The 19573-nt window shown below is 39.7% G+C and overlaps 1 protein-coding gene across 5 annotated transcripts in view; it reads right to left on the bottom strand.

Annotated features, from left to right (window-relative positions):
• The window catches only part of DNAJC2 (DnaJ heat shock protein family (Hsp40) member C2), a 32962-nt gene that overhangs the window by 7283 nt on the left and 6106 nt on the right, over positions 1-19573 (bottom strand). For 4 of the 5 annotated variants that reach the window (XM_047696124.1, XM_047696126.1, XM_047696125.1 and 1 more), the window contains 8 exons: positions 17489-17564; positions 6246-6344; positions 5105-5246; positions 3855-3935; positions 2889-2954; positions 2324-2415; positions 2124-2245; positions 1438-1587 (listed from right to left, as the gene is read on the bottom strand). In XM_047696124.1, the coding sequence (XP_047552080.1) occupies positions 1438-1587; positions 2124-2245; positions 2324-2415; positions 2889-2954; positions 3855-3935; positions 5105-5246; positions 6246-6344; positions 17489-17564 (828 nt within the window). Of the gene's footprint in view, positions 1-1437; positions 1588-2123; positions 2246-2323; positions 2416-2888; positions 2955-3854; positions 3936-5104; positions 5247-6245; positions 6345-16832; positions 16883-17488; positions 17565-19573 lie in introns of all 5 variants that reach the window. The other variant, XM_047696129.1, reaches the window with a different exon arrangement.

The raw sequence follows: 19573 nt of genomic DNA, 5'->3' as shown, positions 1-19573 counted from the left end.
TGACCCAAGCAGAAGGCAGAGGCTTTAACCCACTGAGCCACCCAGGCGCCCCAAGAACGATTCAATTTTAACTATTCAAGTTCCTGCAGATTCCTCACTGCATGCCAAGAGCACCACATGTGAATGCTCTCATTTAAACTTCACAATTCGATTAATAGGTCCTATTTCAGCTACTGTGTAGGTGAGGAAACCGAGGGACAAAGTGGTTGAAGTAACCTCCTGGGGGCCCACAGACATTAAGTGCCTAATACAGAATGACTTCAGACCCAGGCGGCTTGCTCTCAGCCTGAACTCCTCACTACTATGATATAAGGCATCCTTCTCAAAACAATTTTCTGGGTGAAATCTGAGGAAAATACTTCATTTTTTCTATTTCTTTTTGCTGACCAAAAGCCTGAAGTGATTACCCGTGCTTGTATTTTGGTTCAATCTCTTTCAAAGCCTGCTGATGGGGTGGGTTAACTTCAATTACATTAACTGAAGGTTCAGGATGGCATATATTAAAATATATCTCCAATGTCTGATAGGGCCTCTGGACAGTGACATGGAAGAGAATGTTTCCACACAGAGTAAGCATTTACATACTCTCTGGATTTAACTCAACAGTACAGTACACAACACTGCATGGCCATCTCTCCCTATAGCTTGGCAGTTCATTTATTTATTCAGTGCTATTTGGTAAGGAACAATACTGGTCTCTGACTCCGCCAACTGTAAATGTTAACAACGGCTCTTGAACAAAACTACATTTGAATACTTCTGGGATTTTTTTGGTCAATATTTTTCAGTGAACACTATCTGAATGCAAACTACGAGTACTCCCCCAAATGATACCCATTTTGATAAAAATGAAAACTTTCAGATCCTTAAAAAGAACCCAAGTTCAACTTTGAAAATAACTTCTAAGAAAAATACTGATTTTACACCATTAAGGAAGCAACCAGCCAGAACCAAACTCTGGGATATTATCAGAACAAATGATCTGTTTTTTCAAGAAATGAATGAAAATGAGAGAAGGGGAAGAGATGGTGTGTGTGGGGGGGTCTGTTACAGACACAACTGGGAGACACACAACTGAAGGCTTTGGAATAATCCTATTTAGATCCTAATTTCAATAAACCAACCATACAAAGACATTCTGGTGATAATCAAAGAGATTATTAGAAAACTGAGCAGGTTTTTTTTTTAGGTTTGAAAATAGTATGATATTTATGTAAAAAAAAAAAAAACAAAACCCAATTACCACAGTTGCACACTGGAATATGCACATGTGAAAATTTTAAAAAGTGAATTTAAAAGCATTTAAGATGTTTAAATGAGATAAAATGTATATAACAGTTTAATTATATTTGCATAGTATAATAAAGGAAATATTTTTAAGTTTAATCAGCAATTGGATTTGTTCCCTAGTATTGGTTCAATCACAGTCTGACGTACCTTGCATGAGTTTCGAAGTTTTTGCCTTTCCTTCTTAATGGCTTTTTTCTGGATATCTTTTTCCTTCTTTGCCAGTAATGCTTGTTGTCTAACTTCCTCCTCTTCCTTCTCTTTAGCTAACCGAGCAGCTTCTAATTCAGCTTGTCTTTGCTTTAATCATGGAAAATAAAATCATTTTAATAAGAAAACTAGGATTTCTAAATGTCTATAATCTTACTCAAAAAAAAATCAACCTTTAAATAAATTAGGAAAAAAGATGACATGTCAACTTATTGAAGACTGAGGCTGAATTGAGAAAAGCAGCTGGCACAGTTCTACATTTTTAGAAATGTAAAATAGGCACATTAGAAATAAGGACAATATTAAAGGAATATATAGGGCATATTTTTGCTTAATAAAAATTTGCTTCAAGGAATATGCCTGTAAGTATCAATGGTACCAATTTATCAAGATTTATTCATATGGCACCTAATTCTCTAAGGTTATAGTTGTTTGTTTGTTTATTTTTTAAGTAGGCTTCATGCCCAATGTCGAGTCCAACAGGGCTTGAACTCATGAGCCTGAGATCACGAGCGGGATGTTTAACCAACTAAGCCACCCAGGTGCCCCTCAGCATCATGGCTTTTTAAATATATCTGAGGATTAAAGATTTTATGAACACTTAAAATCCAGCTTCATCATCTTACTTTTTCTTTAGCTTCTTGCTCCTTCCGTTTTGCTTCTGCTTTTGCTTTCTTTTCTGCTTCTTTCTTGGCTTTTTCTTCTTCCTTAAATTTTTTTATTCTGGGATCACAGCTGTACGAGTTGTCTACCAAAAAAAAAAAAAGTTAACTTTTTCAACTTCCAATATTTAAAGAACCTTTTAAAAAATACCAGTTATGCTTACCAACTAATGTTCTTATTCTGTTCATTTCTTCTTTTTTTCTTTGTGCCCTTGTTGCTCTGTTCTGCTTTTCAATCCATCTCCTCTCATCACGACTATAAAATAGAAAATATTGCAAACAAATTATTGATTAGAGATGGTATCCCTAACAAATGTAATTATTTTATAAGTTTATATATAAATAATGTCTGAGAAGGTTAAAATGCCATGTCACTATTAACATTAAAGGGTGATTCAACTTAATATTAATTTTGGTTAATTTTGGGGGAATATTCATGTCAAAAGTATTTCCCTACATACACAGGGAAAACTAAAACCAGTTAAATAAACAGAAGAAAAATAACTTGCTAAATTGAGCTTTTGTGACAACTGTATTTCTTGGCAATTTCTTAAGCATATCATAAATATTGATTTGGCCTCATCTAGTTTAACGTCTGAGATGGAATCTCAAAATACTACTAAAAAGCTCAAAGGATACACACATTTAATAAAATATGTGTAGTATATTCATATAACATCACAAGGAATCAAATAACTATCTTCCTTTATTAGTGACTTACATACATACCATTCTGCTTTTTCTTTTTCTTCTTCATCTAAATAAGAAAATTCTCTCCAAGAATCAAAATTATACCTAGCACAGATAAAAACAAAATTAAGCCAAAAGAAATGAAAAAAAATCTCCCTTTTAAAATTAAGTCAGATGCATGTACTTCTAAGGAACATTAACGGCAAGTGGATGAGTTTGTCTTAGTAGAGCCCCACCCTCCACTAGTGGGATGAACACTAAGCTCAAGTCATCTTTTTCCTCGTTCTTAAAGGACACTGGATTTGGCATGAAAATCTAAAGGTACATTCATCACCCCTAAATTAAAATCACACCTCCCTGCCACCTCCAGTAGCCTTTCTTGCCTGGGACTTGTTAAAGGTCTCCCTACCTTCACCTGTCCTAGTCTGTGAAGTTTCAGGTAAACCTCAAAGTGGTTACTGCATCTCTGATTTGTATCGTCTGAAGGAAAACAGCAACCACAACTGGTAGAGCTAAATTTCATCATTTTTGTTTCATATCAATCTCATGTTTTCATTTACCAAATACTTAATGAGAAAATATAGCACATGTAATTATGAACTGGCCATGAATACTGTGTTTATTAATTAGTGAATTAGTTACAGAAACAAACACTGCCTTCCTCATGTATTCAAGTATTTTTATTGGCAAGACAAATGAAAATGTATTTATTTTTATTGAAATCAAATGGCCCCTTAATTTTCATTTTTTACCACTATAGTATGCTTGACATCTGGGGCGCTGATTATTAGAAGACAGATTAAAAAAACCACGAAAGTCTATCATATAGGAGATAATACAGCATTATGTGAAAACCTCTATGATTACTTCTGATTAGAGTGCTTTTGTTCAGGAAAGGTTCTGTGACTCTCCTATCCTTCAATTAATTTATGAAGGAACAAGTATTTCTTGAGTAATTATCCTTTTAAAAAATGACAGCATCATAGAAACAGTGTATTCACTTACCAGAAAGAATAAAATGCATCTACATCTTCAAATGATGAATTCATATCACCAAGTTTAGGGACATTTTTTTTATTGGACCACCTGAAACATTAGAAGAGGAAAATTCAATTCAAAATTGTGTATAATAGGTCAACAGAGAAGCTAACTTACTAAAAAAACAATTTTTACTAATCCCCTTCCCTATGACTAAGAGGTGGGGCTGGGAGGTCAGCAGTGGGCTCGGACCCATTCAGGCAGAATGAGAGAGGGCGCGGGTAGACAGGGTTGGAGAGAAAACAACGAAACCGTGTTCTCAGCATCCGGATGTCTTCAGCTCCATAAATTAGCAGCTGCCGCACTGGCGAGAGCCCCCTCTCCCAGGCACACTTACTCCTGCCTCTAAACTGGCAGTATGGAAACAACCAGGCCCAGGTTTTTTTTACAAATGTTGATACAGGGAGAGGATTCCCACCCCATCAGCACTATGACCAACCCCCTCAGAGTCAGACTTCTCAGTTCAGCACCTCAACGCCATCTCTGGAAGGATCCAGAGGCTGTTACTGACCCGTGTTTTCTACTCTATGAAACCATTCCACAACAAAATACATCTCACTCTTGTTTTTACCACCGGTCAACACTATCACAAAACAAGAACCAAGAGAGTGGGCAGGTAAGCTGCACTAAATCAATAAAGTGGGTCTCAAACCTGACTGCACAGTAGAATCACCTGGGAGTATTTAAATATCCGACAGACATTCCAAACTCATTAAATCGAAATCACAGTTAAATCTCCATCTCCCCGGGTGGAACACAGCCATCGGGAGGTCTTCAAGCTCTCCAGCTGCCGCCAGTGTGCAGCCAAGCTGTGCTCTAGGGAAACCTTCCAGTGCAGATGGAACCAAAAAAATGTACAATATTGATATACAACATTTAAAAGCTGACTTAGGAAATAAATTACATATACACTCACATTAAAGTTATATCATCCTAAATTACACTATCACACGACATAAAGTCAGGTATTGTTCTTTCCCACAAAGGAAATCTGAAAGAAAAACATCCTGAGGTGTAAAGGAATCTCGCCATGGGAAAGGCAGAACTTTTGTTCAAAGAGCAAAATAAATGAAGAGCAGTTCGTTCACCAGAGGGGCTCAAGTCTGGAGAGGAGGAGAAAGAGCAAAAGCTCCTATCAGAGGAAAGATGCAGACGCCGGGAAGCACATGCAGGAAGCCAACAGAACATTATGATCACAAGGGGATCCCTTAACTCACCTAGAATTCCTTTCAAACACTGGGGAAAACACTTCGAAGAAATTGTCTTTTGCTTCACTTTTAGAAGGAACTGAGTTATCAAAAGTAGGATCTACACTGTTGAATGCCCGTCTTTTCACTGGATCAGATAACATTTCATAAGCTGAGGAAAAAATGGTAAGATCACATTACCATGACTCTATTTTTTCCTGTGAGGGGAAAAAAAACCTCCTTCCTTTAAAAAAAGGTTATTATTTTTCATATTTAAAAATCTGGTGTGCTTGTGGGCTGGAAGAGACTGAATCTGGGTAATAACACCTCCAACACTACTGGATATAATCTCACTTCACAACTTCTTCAGAATCTCTTCTGGAAGTTACATAACAAAACAACAGTTAAATACTCAACCCTTAAGAATGCGTAACTCTAAGGAAAAAGAAATAGAAAATTAACCGTTAAGATTCCAAGGTTATAAAGAATCAAAGAATCTTTAACATCTTAAGCACTGTGTTAAGACTGGGCCCAAAAGAGTAAGTTTGAAAGGTGTGTACACAATTTTAAAAATTTAGCATGTACAATCAGGGGCACCTGGGTGGCTCACTCGGTTAACTGTCCGACTCTTGACCTCAGCTCAGGTCTTGACCTCAGGGTTGCACGTTTAAGCCCCGTGTTGGGAGTAAAATCACATTGAAGGACACATTTAGAAATGGCAATAACCTATGTTAATTTGCTTGATGATGACACGGCCATATAAAGAGCAATAATTACTGTCTTGGGGTCCTTAGCAGGATATAATCAATTTTTGGATTTAAATTAGCAAAAACATCTGAGGAACAATTTAGTCCTACAAAATAACTGAAATGGAGAAATTAGTATCCTTGTTAGAAATAACACTTAATGAATTAACCTCTAGGATGAACTCATTAAACTGCAGATTGTGTCAGCGGCTACCGGGTGGGGCCCAAGCTTCTGCATTCCTGATGCGAGGGCAGAGGCTGGGAGAACCTCACAGAGCTGTAGTGAGGCTCAGGGGCAGATTATCAGAAACAACTGAGAGTGTTCTGAATGTTCTAACTACAGAATATACACCAGAAATCCAATCCCAGCACTTACTAAATAATCGTCACTATTAGAAATCCCTAACTCTAAAATATTTTCTTACCTTTAGTTATGCAAGTGAAGTAGTCATTATCTCCTTCTTTTATTGGTTCACCAGCTGCTTTCCGTTTGTCTGGATGATGTTTTAAAACCATTGCTTTATCTACAAAACAAGCCAGATTTAGATAATTTGTCACTTTATGCATCAAAACTAAAAATAAAGACGAGGAGCTTGGGAAGATGGCGGCGTAGGAGGATCCTAAGCTCATCTCCTCCCACGAACCCATTAAGACTGCAACTATGTGCAGTGCAACTCACTTTGAAAAGGACCTGAAGACCAACAGAACAGCTCTTCCACAGCTAAAGATGAAAAGGCCATATCGACAGGGAAGGGGGAAGAGATGTAGTCTGGAACCAAATCGCAGTGTGGCAACCCACTGGGGTTGAAAGAAGAATATCACAGCTACAGGGGTCCTCCGTGAGGAGTGGGGGTCAAGCCCCTACTGGGCACCCTTGCCCTGGAGTTTCACACAGGGGAGAGGAGTGCCCACAACATCTAGCTTTTGAAAATCAGTGAGGCTTCACTCTAGGAGTTGGAAGGCTATACTGAGACTCTGCTTTTAAAGGGCCAGTGCACTGGATCCCTCATTCTGAGACCCAGCACAGAGGGAGCAATCTGAAAAGCACTGGTTACATGTGACAGAGATTTACTGACTAATTAATAGGGCATGTGCCCCTAATTATAGGAGCAGGGATCTGCAGGAACTCTCTCTAGAAAGAAAAGTGCGGGCAGGTGCCATTTTCCTTGCCCTCCTTACTCCCCTGATGCTGGTGGAAGCCAGCTGTGACACCCTCCATCTACCTAGCTAACATTACTCGCTCCCCCCATGGTCCCCTATAGAACCCTGGCACCCAAAGGTGCCCATCCCAAGTGGCTCCCATCCCAGCACACCTGGTAGGGAGCCTCGGTCAAAACCAGGGCCTCTCCGAACCACCTATGGACGGGGTGGGGGTGGGAGGGGCGGGGGGGTGGGTGGGTAGGGAGGCAGCCCATCCACCAGCACACCTGCAGCACTTGTAGCCTAACCTGCAAAGCAGCGGTGCTGGGGGCAAGCTGGGCCTACCTCGGATCCTACAGTAGTCCCGAACCAGTCTACACCAGGAGGGTATGCAGCCCCCACACAAAATATTTCTGGAGGACCTGGGCCTGGTGACTTGGGGGACGGGGATGCACTATTGGGCACCACAGGACACCTTTTATAGAAACCCACTATTTTCAAAAACAGGAGAGGGCGCTGACTGACCTAATACACAGACACCCAGAGAGTCACAAAAATTAAAGAGACAGGAACATGATCCAACTGAAAGATCAAAACAAAACTCAAGAAAAAAGAGCTACTAAACAAAATGGAAATACACATTCAACCTGATTAAAGGCTCAAAGTAATGGTCATAAAGATGTTCACTGGCACTGGAGAGAAGAGTGGATGATTCAGGAAGTACCTTAACAAAGACAGAAAATATGAAAAACAAACTACAGGGACTCAAGCCCAGATTAGAGGATGCAGAAGAATGGATCAGCAATGAAGACAGGATAATGGAAAGCAACCAAGCCAAAGAGCAGAAAGAAAAGAATGTAAAGAATAAGGCTCTGTGGGATGCCTGGGTGGCTCAGTTGGTTAAGCCTTTGCCTTCAGCTCAGGTCATGATCTCGGGGTCCTGGGATCGAGTCCTGAATCTGGCTCCTTGCTCAGAAGGGAGCCTGCTTGTGTACTCGCACATGCTCTCTCTCATTCTGACAAATTAAATCTTTTGGGGTGCCTGGGTGGCTCAGTGGGTTAAGCCGCTGCCTTTGGCTCAGGTCATGATCCCAGGTCCTGGGTTCGAGCCCCACATCGGGCTTTCTGCTCAGCGGGGAGCCTGCTTCCTCCTCTCTCTCTGCCTGCCTCTCTGCTTACTTGTGATTTCTCTCTGTCAAATAAATAAATAAAATCTTTAAAAAAAAAAAAAAAAAAAAGAATAAGGCTCTGTGGGATGCCTGGGTGGCCCAGTTGGTTAAGCCTTTGCCTTCAGCTCAGGTCATGCTCTCGGGGTCCTGGGATCGAGTCTTGAATCTGGCTCCTTGCTCAGCAGGGAGCCTGCTTGTTTACTCGCACATGCTCTCTCTCATTCTGATAAATTAAATCTTTAAAAAACATTAAGAAAATAAAAAATGATATGTTAAGGGACTTCTGCAACATCAAGCATAAGAGAATGTCTGAATTATAGGCATTATGGAAGGACAGAGATAGGACAGAAATAATGGCTGAAACTACCCTAACCTGTAAAGAAATGGATACAGAACACAAAGGGAGCCCCACAAAGGGAGAATGAAACCCAGAAGGTCTACCCTAGTGCATAATAATTAAAATGGCAAAAATTAAACAGAATCTTAAAACCAGCAAGAGAAAAGGAAACAGTCACATAGAAGGGGACCTTGAGAAGGATGATTTTCGTCAGCAGAAATTTTGCTGGTCAGAAGAAAGTAGCATGACATATATTCAGTGCTGGGAAAAAAACATACAACCGAGAACACTGCACTGAGCAAGGTTGTCATTCAGAATAAAGGGAGAGATAAAGAGTTTACAAGACAAACAAAAGTTGAAGGAGTCTAGCCCTACAAGAAGTAAGAAATGTGAAAGGGAATTAAGTGAAAAGAACAGGCTATAACTAGAAGATGGTGAAAGGAAAACTCCATTGGTAAAAGCAAACATACAGTGAAGATGAATCACCTATAAAGCCATTATATCATGGAAAAAAAAGTGGGGAAAAAAAGGTTTCCTACAAAAATCAGCCAACAGATACACAAAATAAAGTGATGTCAAATAGGACACCATATACATAAAACATGTGGGGGAGTAAAAAAGTCGAGCTTTGAAAATGTGTTTGAATTTAAGCAACGATCAACTTAATATAGACTGCTATTATACACACAGGATATTACGTGAACCTCATGGTAACCGCAAACCAAAAATTTTTAAAAGATGAAAACAAATAAATAAATATAGGAATCCAAGTCTAACTTTAAAGGAAATCATCACACCATGAGGGAAGACAGCATAAGGATAAAGAAACAGAAGAGCTCCAAAATACACACCCCCAAGTAAACCCCCCAAAACAAACAACAAAAATAATAAAACCAAACTCAGGAAGCAACTGGCAACATGACAATAGGTACATGCCCATTAATAACTGCTTAATATGTAAATGGTCTAAAAGCTTCAAAAGACACAGGGTGACTAAATGGATAAAACAAGATCCACCAGTGCGCCTGGCTGACTCAGTCGGTTAAGCACCTGCCTGTGGCTCAGGTCATGATCCCAGTGTCCTGGAATCAGCCCCACATCAGGCTCTCTGCTTAGTGGGGGGAGTCTGCTTCTCCCTCTCCCTCTGTGCTTTCTCTCTCTCTCAAATAAATCTTTAAAAACAAGACCCATCTAATATGTTGCCTATAAGAGACTTACTTAAGCTGTAAAGACACATAAGAGACTGAAAGTGAAGGGACTGAAAAAAATATTCCATTCAAACGGAAGTGGAAAAAAAAAAGAGATTAGGGTAGCAATACTATGTCAGACAAAATCGACTTTATTTTTTTTTTAAAGATTTTATTCATTTATATGACAGAGGGACAATGAGAGAGGGAACACAAGCAAGGGAAGCAAGAGAGGGAGAAGCAGGCTTCCCGCCAAGCAGGGAACTGACTTGGGGCTCCATCCCAGGACCCTGGGATCATGACCTGAGCTGAAGGCAGATGCTTAATGACTGAGCCACTCAGGCGCCCCCCAAAATCGACTTTAAAACAAAACGTAACTAGAGACAAAAAAAGGGATTACTTAATGATAAAGAGATCATCCAACGAGAGGATGTAACAATTGTAAATATCTATACACCCAACAGAGGAGCACCTAAATATAAAAATTAATATACATCTATGGACAAATTATCCAAACAGAAAATCAGCAAGGAAACACTGGCCTCGACAACACGTTAGACCAGATAAACTTAACGAACAGAACACTCCATCCAACTATGGCAAAATATACATTCTTCTGAAGTGCGTATGGAACATTCTCCAGGATAGATCACATGTTAGGCCATAAAACAAGTCTCAATAAATTTAAGAACGCAGAAATTATACCAAGCGTCTATTATGCCCACCACGGTATGAAACCAGAAATCAATTACAGGAAAAACACGGGGAAAAGCCAAACACGTGGAGGCTAACAACATACTACTAAACCACCAATGGGTCAAAGAGGAAATCACAGAGGAAATTAAAAAGAAAATACTTTGACACAAATAAAATTGGAAACATAATGGCCTAAAAAGGCAATCTACTAAATGGGAGAAGATATTTGCAAATGATATATCTGATAAGGGATTAATATCCAAAACATTAAGAACTCCTAGAACTGAACACCAAAAAAAACCCCAAATAGGGGCACCTGGGAGGCTCAGTCATTAAACTTCTGCCTTCAGCTCAGGTCATGATCTCAGGGTCCTGGGATCCAACCCCCCATCAAGCAGAGTCTGCTTCTGCTTCTCCCTCTCCCTGCCATTCCCTCTGCTTGTGCTCTGTCAAATACATAAATAAAATCTTAAAAAACAAACAATAGTGCTATTAGAAATGGGCAGAGAGGGGCGCCTGGGTGGCTCAGTGGGTTAAAGCCTCTGCCTTCGGCTCAGGTCATGATCTCAGGGTCCTGGGATCGAGCCCCGCATGGGGCTCTCTGCTCCGCGGGGAGCCGGCTTCCCCCTCTCTCTCTCTGCCTGCCTCTCTGCCTGCCTCTCTGCCTACTTGTGATCTCTGTCTGTCAAATAAATAAATAAAATCTTAAAAAAAAAATGGGCAGAAAACCTGAATAGACATTTTTCTAAGAGGACATATGGATGGCCAACAGACACATGAAATGATGCTCAGTATCACTGTTCATCAGGAAAATTCAATCCAAAACCACAACAAGGAGGTATCAGCTCATACCAGTCAGAAAGGCTATTATCAAAAAGTCAAGAACTAAGCTTTGGTGAGAATGCAAAGAAAAGGGAACCTTCATGCACTGTTGGTAGAATTATAAATTATTTTTTAAGACTTTAGCTGAGAGAGAGAGAGAAAAAACATGAGCAGTGAGGAGAGGGAGAAGCAGGCTCCCGCTGATCAGAGCGCCTGACATGGGGCTCGATCCCAGGACCCTGGGGATCATGACTTGAGACAAAGGCAGACAATCTTATTGATCACTCTTTTTTTTTTTTTTTAAAGATTTTATTTATTTATTTGACAGAGAGAAATCACAAGTAGGCAGAGAGGCAGGCAGAGAGAGAGGAGGAAGCAGGCTCCCTGCTGAGCAGAAAGCCCGATGTGGGGCTCGAACCCAGGACCTGGGATCATGACCTGAGCCGAAGGCAGCGGCTTAACCCACTGAGCCACCCAGGCGCCCCCATTAGTATTTTCGATGCTTAAACTGAACATTTAAAAAAATTCTTTAAGTTTTTTAAGAATTTTAACATATTCAATTAAATATCTAAACTTTCATTAACTGAAGTCCTAATCACACCTAAGAATCCTTCCCTTCTCCAGTGATGTATGATGCCTCCTTTATCACAGTAAATTCAATCTAGATTTGTTTCTGGTTACCTATTTTTGCCCTGGGATCATCTTTAAGATAATTACACCCTCCTAATAAATGTGATGGTAACTTCTAAGAACTATTATTTGTGTGTATTTCTCCTGCATCCAGCCACCTGCCTCAACCGTTTTTTGGTTTTCTAAGGTAGAGCCTGTATTACCTACAAATAATACAGTTCTTCTCCAATAGTTCTCTTAATATCTTAATTCATAAACCACTCTTAAAATAGCATAAAAAATAATAAGCAGGTTAGTTTCTGCCATGGATTTTAATGGTAATATTATTAACACCACAAGGTTAAGCGTGTTGGCTGTGGGTATGAAATACTTACCAAAGTAGAAATTAACTGTTATTTCTTTGCAAAGTTTTATTAATGGCTATTAAACTCTTTTATACATTTTAACTATTTAGGAAATCACATATTATCTAAATTATAAATAGATTTAGCTCTATTAATATACTTCCCAAGAGGACTTCTGAGGGAGACCCTACCTGTTCATACGATTCTTTTAATGTGCTGTTAAGTTCAATGTGCTATTATTATTTTTAAAAGTTAATGTACTTATTTTAGTAATCTCTACACCCACTGTGGAGCTCAAACTCACAACCCCAAGATCAAGAATTGTATGCTCTTCTGATAGAGCCAACCAGCTGCCCCAGAAACATTTTTTTCAGGGGGTAATTCTTTCATAGCTTTTAAAATTTCTTCCTAGAAACAACTGGATGGCTCAAGTCGGTTAAGCATCCGACTCTTGGTTTTGGCTCAGGTCACAATCTCAGGGTTGTGAAATCAAGCTCCGCATCAGGCTCCGAGCTCATCGGAGTTTAAATGGAGCTGGAGATTCTCTCTCCCACCTCTGCCCCCACCACTCGTATGCACTCTCTTTCTAATATATTAAAAGCTTTGAAACACTTGCCTTTAAAATTTCCTCAATTTCAAAAAAGTTCATTTATTTAAAAAAATATTTTATTTATTTATTTATTTAAGAAAGACAAAGAGAGCACAAGTGCAGGGGGTGTGCAGAGGGAGAGGGACTCCCCGCTGAGCAGGGAGCCCAACTTGAGGCTCTATCATGACCCGAGCCTCCCAGGCGCCCCTCAAAAGGTTCATTTAATCAAAAATTTTGCATCTATTACATTTAATACTGGTCTCCATTAAAAATATCTTCTGGGGCACCTGGGTGGCTCAGTTGGTGAGGTGGCTGCCTTCTGCTCAGTTCATGATCTCAGGGTCCTGGGACTGAGCCCCAGGTCGGGCTCCCTGCTCGGTGGGGAGCCTGCTTCTGTCTCTGCCCCTCCCCCTGCTCGCTTGTTCTCTCTAAAAATTAAAAAACAAAACAAAAAAAACCAAAAAACCTTAAAAAATAAATAAAAATATCTTCTGTAATGGTTTCTTTCTGTATTTCGCTATTTGTTTTTTCTTTTTATAAATCCACTTTGGGGAACTGCTGTTTTCTCCACGTTCCTTAGTGCTATTCTTTTAAACATTTGAATTGGACGCCCATTTTATTTTTCCCTCTTTTTAAAAAGTAACATTAGTTTAAGGCAATGAACTTACTTATGGTGCAGCTCTAACTGCTGTCCCTTAAGTTTTGATAGGCAATGATTTTACTTTTACAAAAAGAATCTCTTAATACAATTTTTGTATCTTTCTAGGCCCCAAAGAGTATATTGATTTCTCAAGTGACTTTTTTTTTAATTTGTTTAATCACATCTTTTATTGAATTAAAAATTTACACTGAACTTTGACAACTATATACACCCCTCTAACTTCCAACAAGGAAAATACAGACCATTTCCATCACCGAAGTCCCTTTACTATTTCCAGTCAACTCCCATGCCCTACCACCTGACCTCCTTCACCCACATGCTCTTGAACTTCATGTAAATGGAATTATAGTTTGTCTTTGTAACTTTTCTGCTCAACCTAATGTTTTGAGATTCATCACCATTTCTGCATATCTTAGTAATCTGTTCTTTTTTTAACCACCAAGCACTAATCTACTGCATGAATGTACAGCAGTTTGCTTATCCATGATCTTGCTGGTGAACACGGGTGGTTTCCAGTTTTTGGATATTGTGAATATGGCTGCTATAAACGTTTATGTACAAATCTTTTTTTTTTTTTTAAAGATTTTATTTATTTATTTATTTCACAGAGAGAGAGAGAGATCACAAGCAGGCAGAGAGGCAGGCAGAGAGAGGAGGAAGCAGGCTCCCTGCCGAGCAGAGAGCCCGATGTGGGGCTCGATCCCAGGACTCTGAGATCATGACCTGAGCCGAAGGCAGCGGCTTAACCCACTGAGCCACCCAGGCGCCCCTGTACAAATCTTTTTATAGGCATAATAAAGTTAGTAATTTCTACATATACTGCAGGGCTTCAAAAACTGGCAAATACATTTTTGTTTTTTGAACTCCAATTTTTTTTTTTTTAACAGTCTAGTATATCACATTTCCTCACTAACATTCCAGAAGAAGCATTTTTGTCTTCTAGCTGTTTTAAGCAAAAAAGGAATTTAATAAACATTATCAGGCAGCTCACAGAATCTCTGAAAGAGTCAGACTATAGGGCTTGGAAGCTATGTACCTAGGGACTATAATCAAATCATACCCAAGAGTTTGGAGGTGTGATGATCCCAGCACTGTGGGGAACTCGAGAAAAGGAGCAGAGGCTACTTCCGCGGCCAGGGCAGTGGGGTAAAGCCAAAAGCTTTGCAGTGCACCCAACACCTGCTGGCAAAACAGATTCCGTGCAGTACAGCCGAGCTCACACTGCTCTCCTGCAATTTCAAAGAAGTGCGCTGGGCAGTAAAATTTAAGTCACATGCCTGCAAACATTCTCAATCCCAAGAAGTATCTTCTTATAAATTGGTCAGTTTCCTTCTTAATTTGCAATTACGGCTTGTGACATTTATTCTGACTTCTTTAGAAATCTGGCTCCTCTCTATACTTTCTCTCCGAATCTTGGGAACATTCCTCAAGGTTGTCCTCTGCTTTACTATTTTTCTAAGTGTTATGTCAACCTTTGGAATTCTAAGTTCTGCTCTCATGTTTTCAGTTTCCACAAACAGTTCTACTTCTTTCTCCCTAGTCTCTTTCTGCAATGCCTACACCACACCCCCAAAGCAGTATCTTCATATTCTACCGAAAACATGAGGAGATGCTTAAATTTTCTTTTGAACCTTGTAAGTCTAAGAGAGGTGGTATCTCCCATTTTTTGCTGGATAGTCTCCTCATGCTGCACTGGGTTTTTTTTTCACTGAGTTTTCTGCCTAATCTTTACTCATCCTTGTATATTAGAGAGTCCTGAGACGGTCTTATATTGTCTCTTATGGAGGGAGCAAAAGATATTTCTCAATATTAAAAATAAAGGACACAAAGAACACAGTCTGAAAAAGAAACAAGGGTAATTTGCGAACAACAGCTGTTTACTGGAATTTCAAAGGTATCTGCTTCTCCTCCCACTGATGACAGTTTCTGGAATGATTTGAGGGTACATTAGCAAAAAGGCTTTTACTGTACATTCATATTGCTATTATTATAAAATGACTCTAAACAGGATTTTTAATTTTTAAAAAGTACAAGGAACAGCTTCAGTTTAAAATGTCAGAAACATTTTGAAAATTATTAAATTTAGAAAATTCAAATCACCAAAGACTTTATTTCTGTGCAAAGAGTAGCAAACCTACGTGCATTATTTGCCAGTGTGGCTATTTTACTTCAAAACAAAATTATGTAAGCAACTGAAATTCCACTTTTAGTATGCAAGTACTTGCTCTTAACCCATCATTCAACTTTTCTAGTGATTTATTCTTTTCAGATAATGCAGAGAAGGGAAAAAAAAAGACTACTTATTTTATTCACCCTTCACTGACTTCCTAATTTTCATTATAGCAATTCAAAATGCATTAAACAACAGAAAACTCTTTCGTAGTGTGTAACAGGATGTAAGCACTTGAAGGATCTCAAATGCAGTAAGACTTTTATTTTTATGAGGCCTCTCTGTGCTAATCATTACAGATTTATAAACACTAACTCTGCATTTTTACTTTTGAACTGAATTTCAGAAAGCAGTAAAGCAAGCAGCTGCCCTTTTTATAATGACAGAGGTAAGCGAACATCAGTTTCGGGGCGCCTGAGTGGCTCAGTGGGTTAAGCCTCTGCTTTGGCTCGGGTCATGATCTTGGGGTCCTGGAATCGAGCCCCACATCAGGCTCTCTGCTCAGCGGGGAGTCTGCTCCCCACTCCCCCACCTGCCTTTCTGCCTACTATTGATGTCTGTCAAATAAATAAAATCTTAAAAAAAAAGAGAGAACATCAGTCTCCTTTTGAATAAATACTGAGAATATCAACATAGTGGGAGAGAGTGAATTATAATTCTACTTAATGTTAATAATCTGGTGCACTGGGATTGCAGAACTTCTGGCTATAGAGTATTAAAAAATTAACTTCTATTATGCCAATAAAATGAACGGACTTAGAAACTAATGAATGTTTCTTTTACAGCTCATGGTACATTTCTTATTTTAGAGAAAAAAACAATTCCTTCACCTTAAAACATCAACTGTTTTCATACTTCCATGTATCAAGACTCATTTGGTATTCATATGCTGCTGTTTCATATAGCAAGACTTTGCAAATATTTCTCCATGGCAAATCAATTTCCCTGGCATTCATGTATACTGCAAGGACTATTCACATGCGTTAACATATGCTTAGTCGAAAACCATGCCAGCTTTTTAAGAAACCAAACAGATCTAAAATAATCTCATAAATTCCTTTATCTTATTAAAAATATCTCTCCTCTGATTTTCCTAAATATATGCATTAGTAGAGAAAATTTTGAGTTTATCTACTATACTTAGTCTCAACTAGTATTTTTCAACATGAGATGGGTCTCATTTAGCCATCTTCCTCCAAGCACAATACTTTCTCCTCCTGACTGGCCTTGACTCACTAACTCCTTTTCCATATGGTCATGATCTTACCTCCTCTGACCTCAATATCCATTCTCTAGAGTGGAGGGCAGAACATTCTCCTAAGATAAAACACAGAAAACTAATCACCTTCACCTCTTTCATCAAACTTTACTAACCAGGTGAAGCAAACGGGGTGTAGAGCACTAAAGGGATGCTGTTTTATAAACCATGTGAAGACAAGGTTTCCAACACTTCCCTCAAAATTTTTAATCTTTTTAAGGAAGAAAGCAGTAAAACATCAGATAATTCTCTCTCGGGCAGAAGACCCAGGTGGCATCAATAAAAACGTAACCTAAACCACAAAATAACATTAAAAAACCTAAGTAACAAGGTAGCTTCCACTAAATACAGCTGGCCATACTTCTAAAGGGAACTGAAACATTATTTCTTAAAAACTTGCCATTGGGAGAATGTTCTTTATTGGTCACAAACACACCCACCCACCCACCCACCTTCTCATTTCTCATTCCCATGCATGAGAATGATTGCTTTTTTCTGTTTCTGAAGGTAAAGGATATTGTAGTTATGCAATGTTATGACCATGTATCCAAATGCTATTGAATATAGATTTATGACGACAGACTATGATCATGCATATCTTTTAAAAAAGATAACACTTCCTATATTCCAGATATTGGATTATCTCAAAAGAACTAAGTACTTACGAGCTGCTTTGATCTGTCTCTGGGTAGCTTTGTATCTTACATGGCCAAGTCCAAGTACTGCATAATGATCTTGGTTCTGATAAAGACACAAAAGGGAGTCAAGTATGAAATGGAGCAATATATCTTATTCCTTATGCTAGTACCCTAAAATAGTGCTTCCCATAATAGGAGTCCAGTGAGACATTGCATATAAAATGGATTCTGTAGTAAGTCTGGGAAATGTGGTGGACTGTGATATAGCCTTTGTGATAATTTATATACACTTAAGCTTAATAAAGGCTCTGAGAAGTCCTGCAATTTAAAAAAACAACCAACCAAACACCATGCAAACACACCTGCAAAACCCAGCATTTTCCAAACTTCTTTGATTACTGAGCCCATTTTTCTCGTAACACCTACTAATATCTTATGGCCATCCTTAAATCAGGGTATAGCCAATAAGATTTCAGAACAGAGGGAAGTATTATCACAGCTCCACAGGGTTGGGCTAGGGCAATGACAGGCCTAGGAGTCATGTTAAGCAGAAAGGTAATTTGGATGGAAACTTTGCAAAACTGAGCGATGAGGCTTCTCCGGAGAGGAAATACCTGCTTTTGTCTCTGCTTTGGTTAACATCCTTGTGAATTTACAAGTTGAAGCAGCAACTGAAATCTCCCTACAGAACTCAAAGGGTGTATCTGGTATTGGAGGAGTGAGTGGGGGGCAAGGGAGTTGAGGGCATGTAACATGGAAGGAAAAAGTCAAGCAGGGCTGACTGGTTTCCCTTCAAATTCAGGAAAGCAAAGTTCATATGGATGGGCTTCTTTATTATGCCTGGCAATCAGACTTTGTTCCAGTTGGTTTCCCTTTCCACTCCTTAAGGTCACTATTTCTCTAGTGTCTCCTCAATATCATAGATTCTTCTCCACCCTCTTATCAACAGCCCTGCCTCCTGCGTAACTGAGCAATGTAAAATTATCCTACTCGAATTCCTACCATCCTACTGGCATCCACACACCTATTCCCTTTCCCTCTGTTCACAACTGGAAGAGCCTGTCCTACCAAGAGAAAACTACTCCATCCTTCCTCTTGCTTCTGAGCCCTGTCTTCTCTAAGTCTCCTCAAAATAGTAACATCTTTCAGTTATCTCCTAAATTTCAACTGGATTATCTTAACCCGTATGAAAAGATGCTGTTAGCTCTCATCCTTTTTTTTTTTTTTTTAAAGATTTCATTGATTTATCTGAGAAGAGAGTGCACACACGTGAGCACAAGCAGAGGGGAGGGGCAGAGGAAGGAGGAGAAGCAGGCTCCCCACTATCAGGGAGCCTGACATGAGGCGTGATCCCAGGACCCTGAGATCACAACCTGACCTGAAGGTAGATGCTGAACTGACTGAGCCACCCAGGCGCCCCCGTTAGCTCTCATCCTAAAAATACTTCCAAGATCCCCTTTCCAGTTACCGTTCTATCTCCATTTCTCTGCTCTTTGTCAATTGTAAACTTCTTCAAAAGGCTGTCCACACGTTTACCTCCTTCAGCATTCATTTTCAAACCACTCCACTTTGGTTCTGCTCCACCCACACCCACCCAGGGTCAATGAGGCTGCTCTCTTCAGTATGAATTTCCAGGTGCCAAGTCCAAGATCACTCACCTGCCCTCACCTGACTTCAGCTCTCAGTGGCAGCACAGTTGCCCCTTCCTTGAAATACTACCTTCCTTTAGTGTTTTTGTGCATTCACTCTTTTCCTCCCACCTTCCAGTACCTTTTTTCAGCCACTTCTACTGGCTTCTCTAGGACCTGCAAAGCTCCCTTCTGGGGTTTCTCTTGTCTCTCTCTATAATTTGGTCCTGGGTGATATGAGCCAATGCCAGGGCTAGAATATAGTTAGTACCTGTATATGCTTATCAGTGCCCACTTCACTCGAGCACAGACCTCCCCTCTGAGCCCTGGATGCACGGAGCACCTCCAGCTCTCACTCACTATTCCTGGCCTGTCCCTCTCCACCTTGGTCACTCATTTCCAAATACAAGACTGATGTTGCAGTTCACTGGAGACACCAAGCCCTTTCTCCTCAAATGCTGTTCTCCCCACCTGGCACATTCCC

Source organism: Lutra lutra, chromosome 11 (assembly GCF_902655055.1).
Source record: "Lutra lutra chromosome 11, mLutLut1.2, whole genome shotgun sequence".
Taxonomy (NCBI): domain Eukaryota; kingdom Metazoa; phylum Chordata; class Mammalia; order Carnivora; family Mustelidae; genus Lutra; species Lutra lutra.
This window is presented reverse-complemented; position numbering and strand designations above follow the sequence as displayed.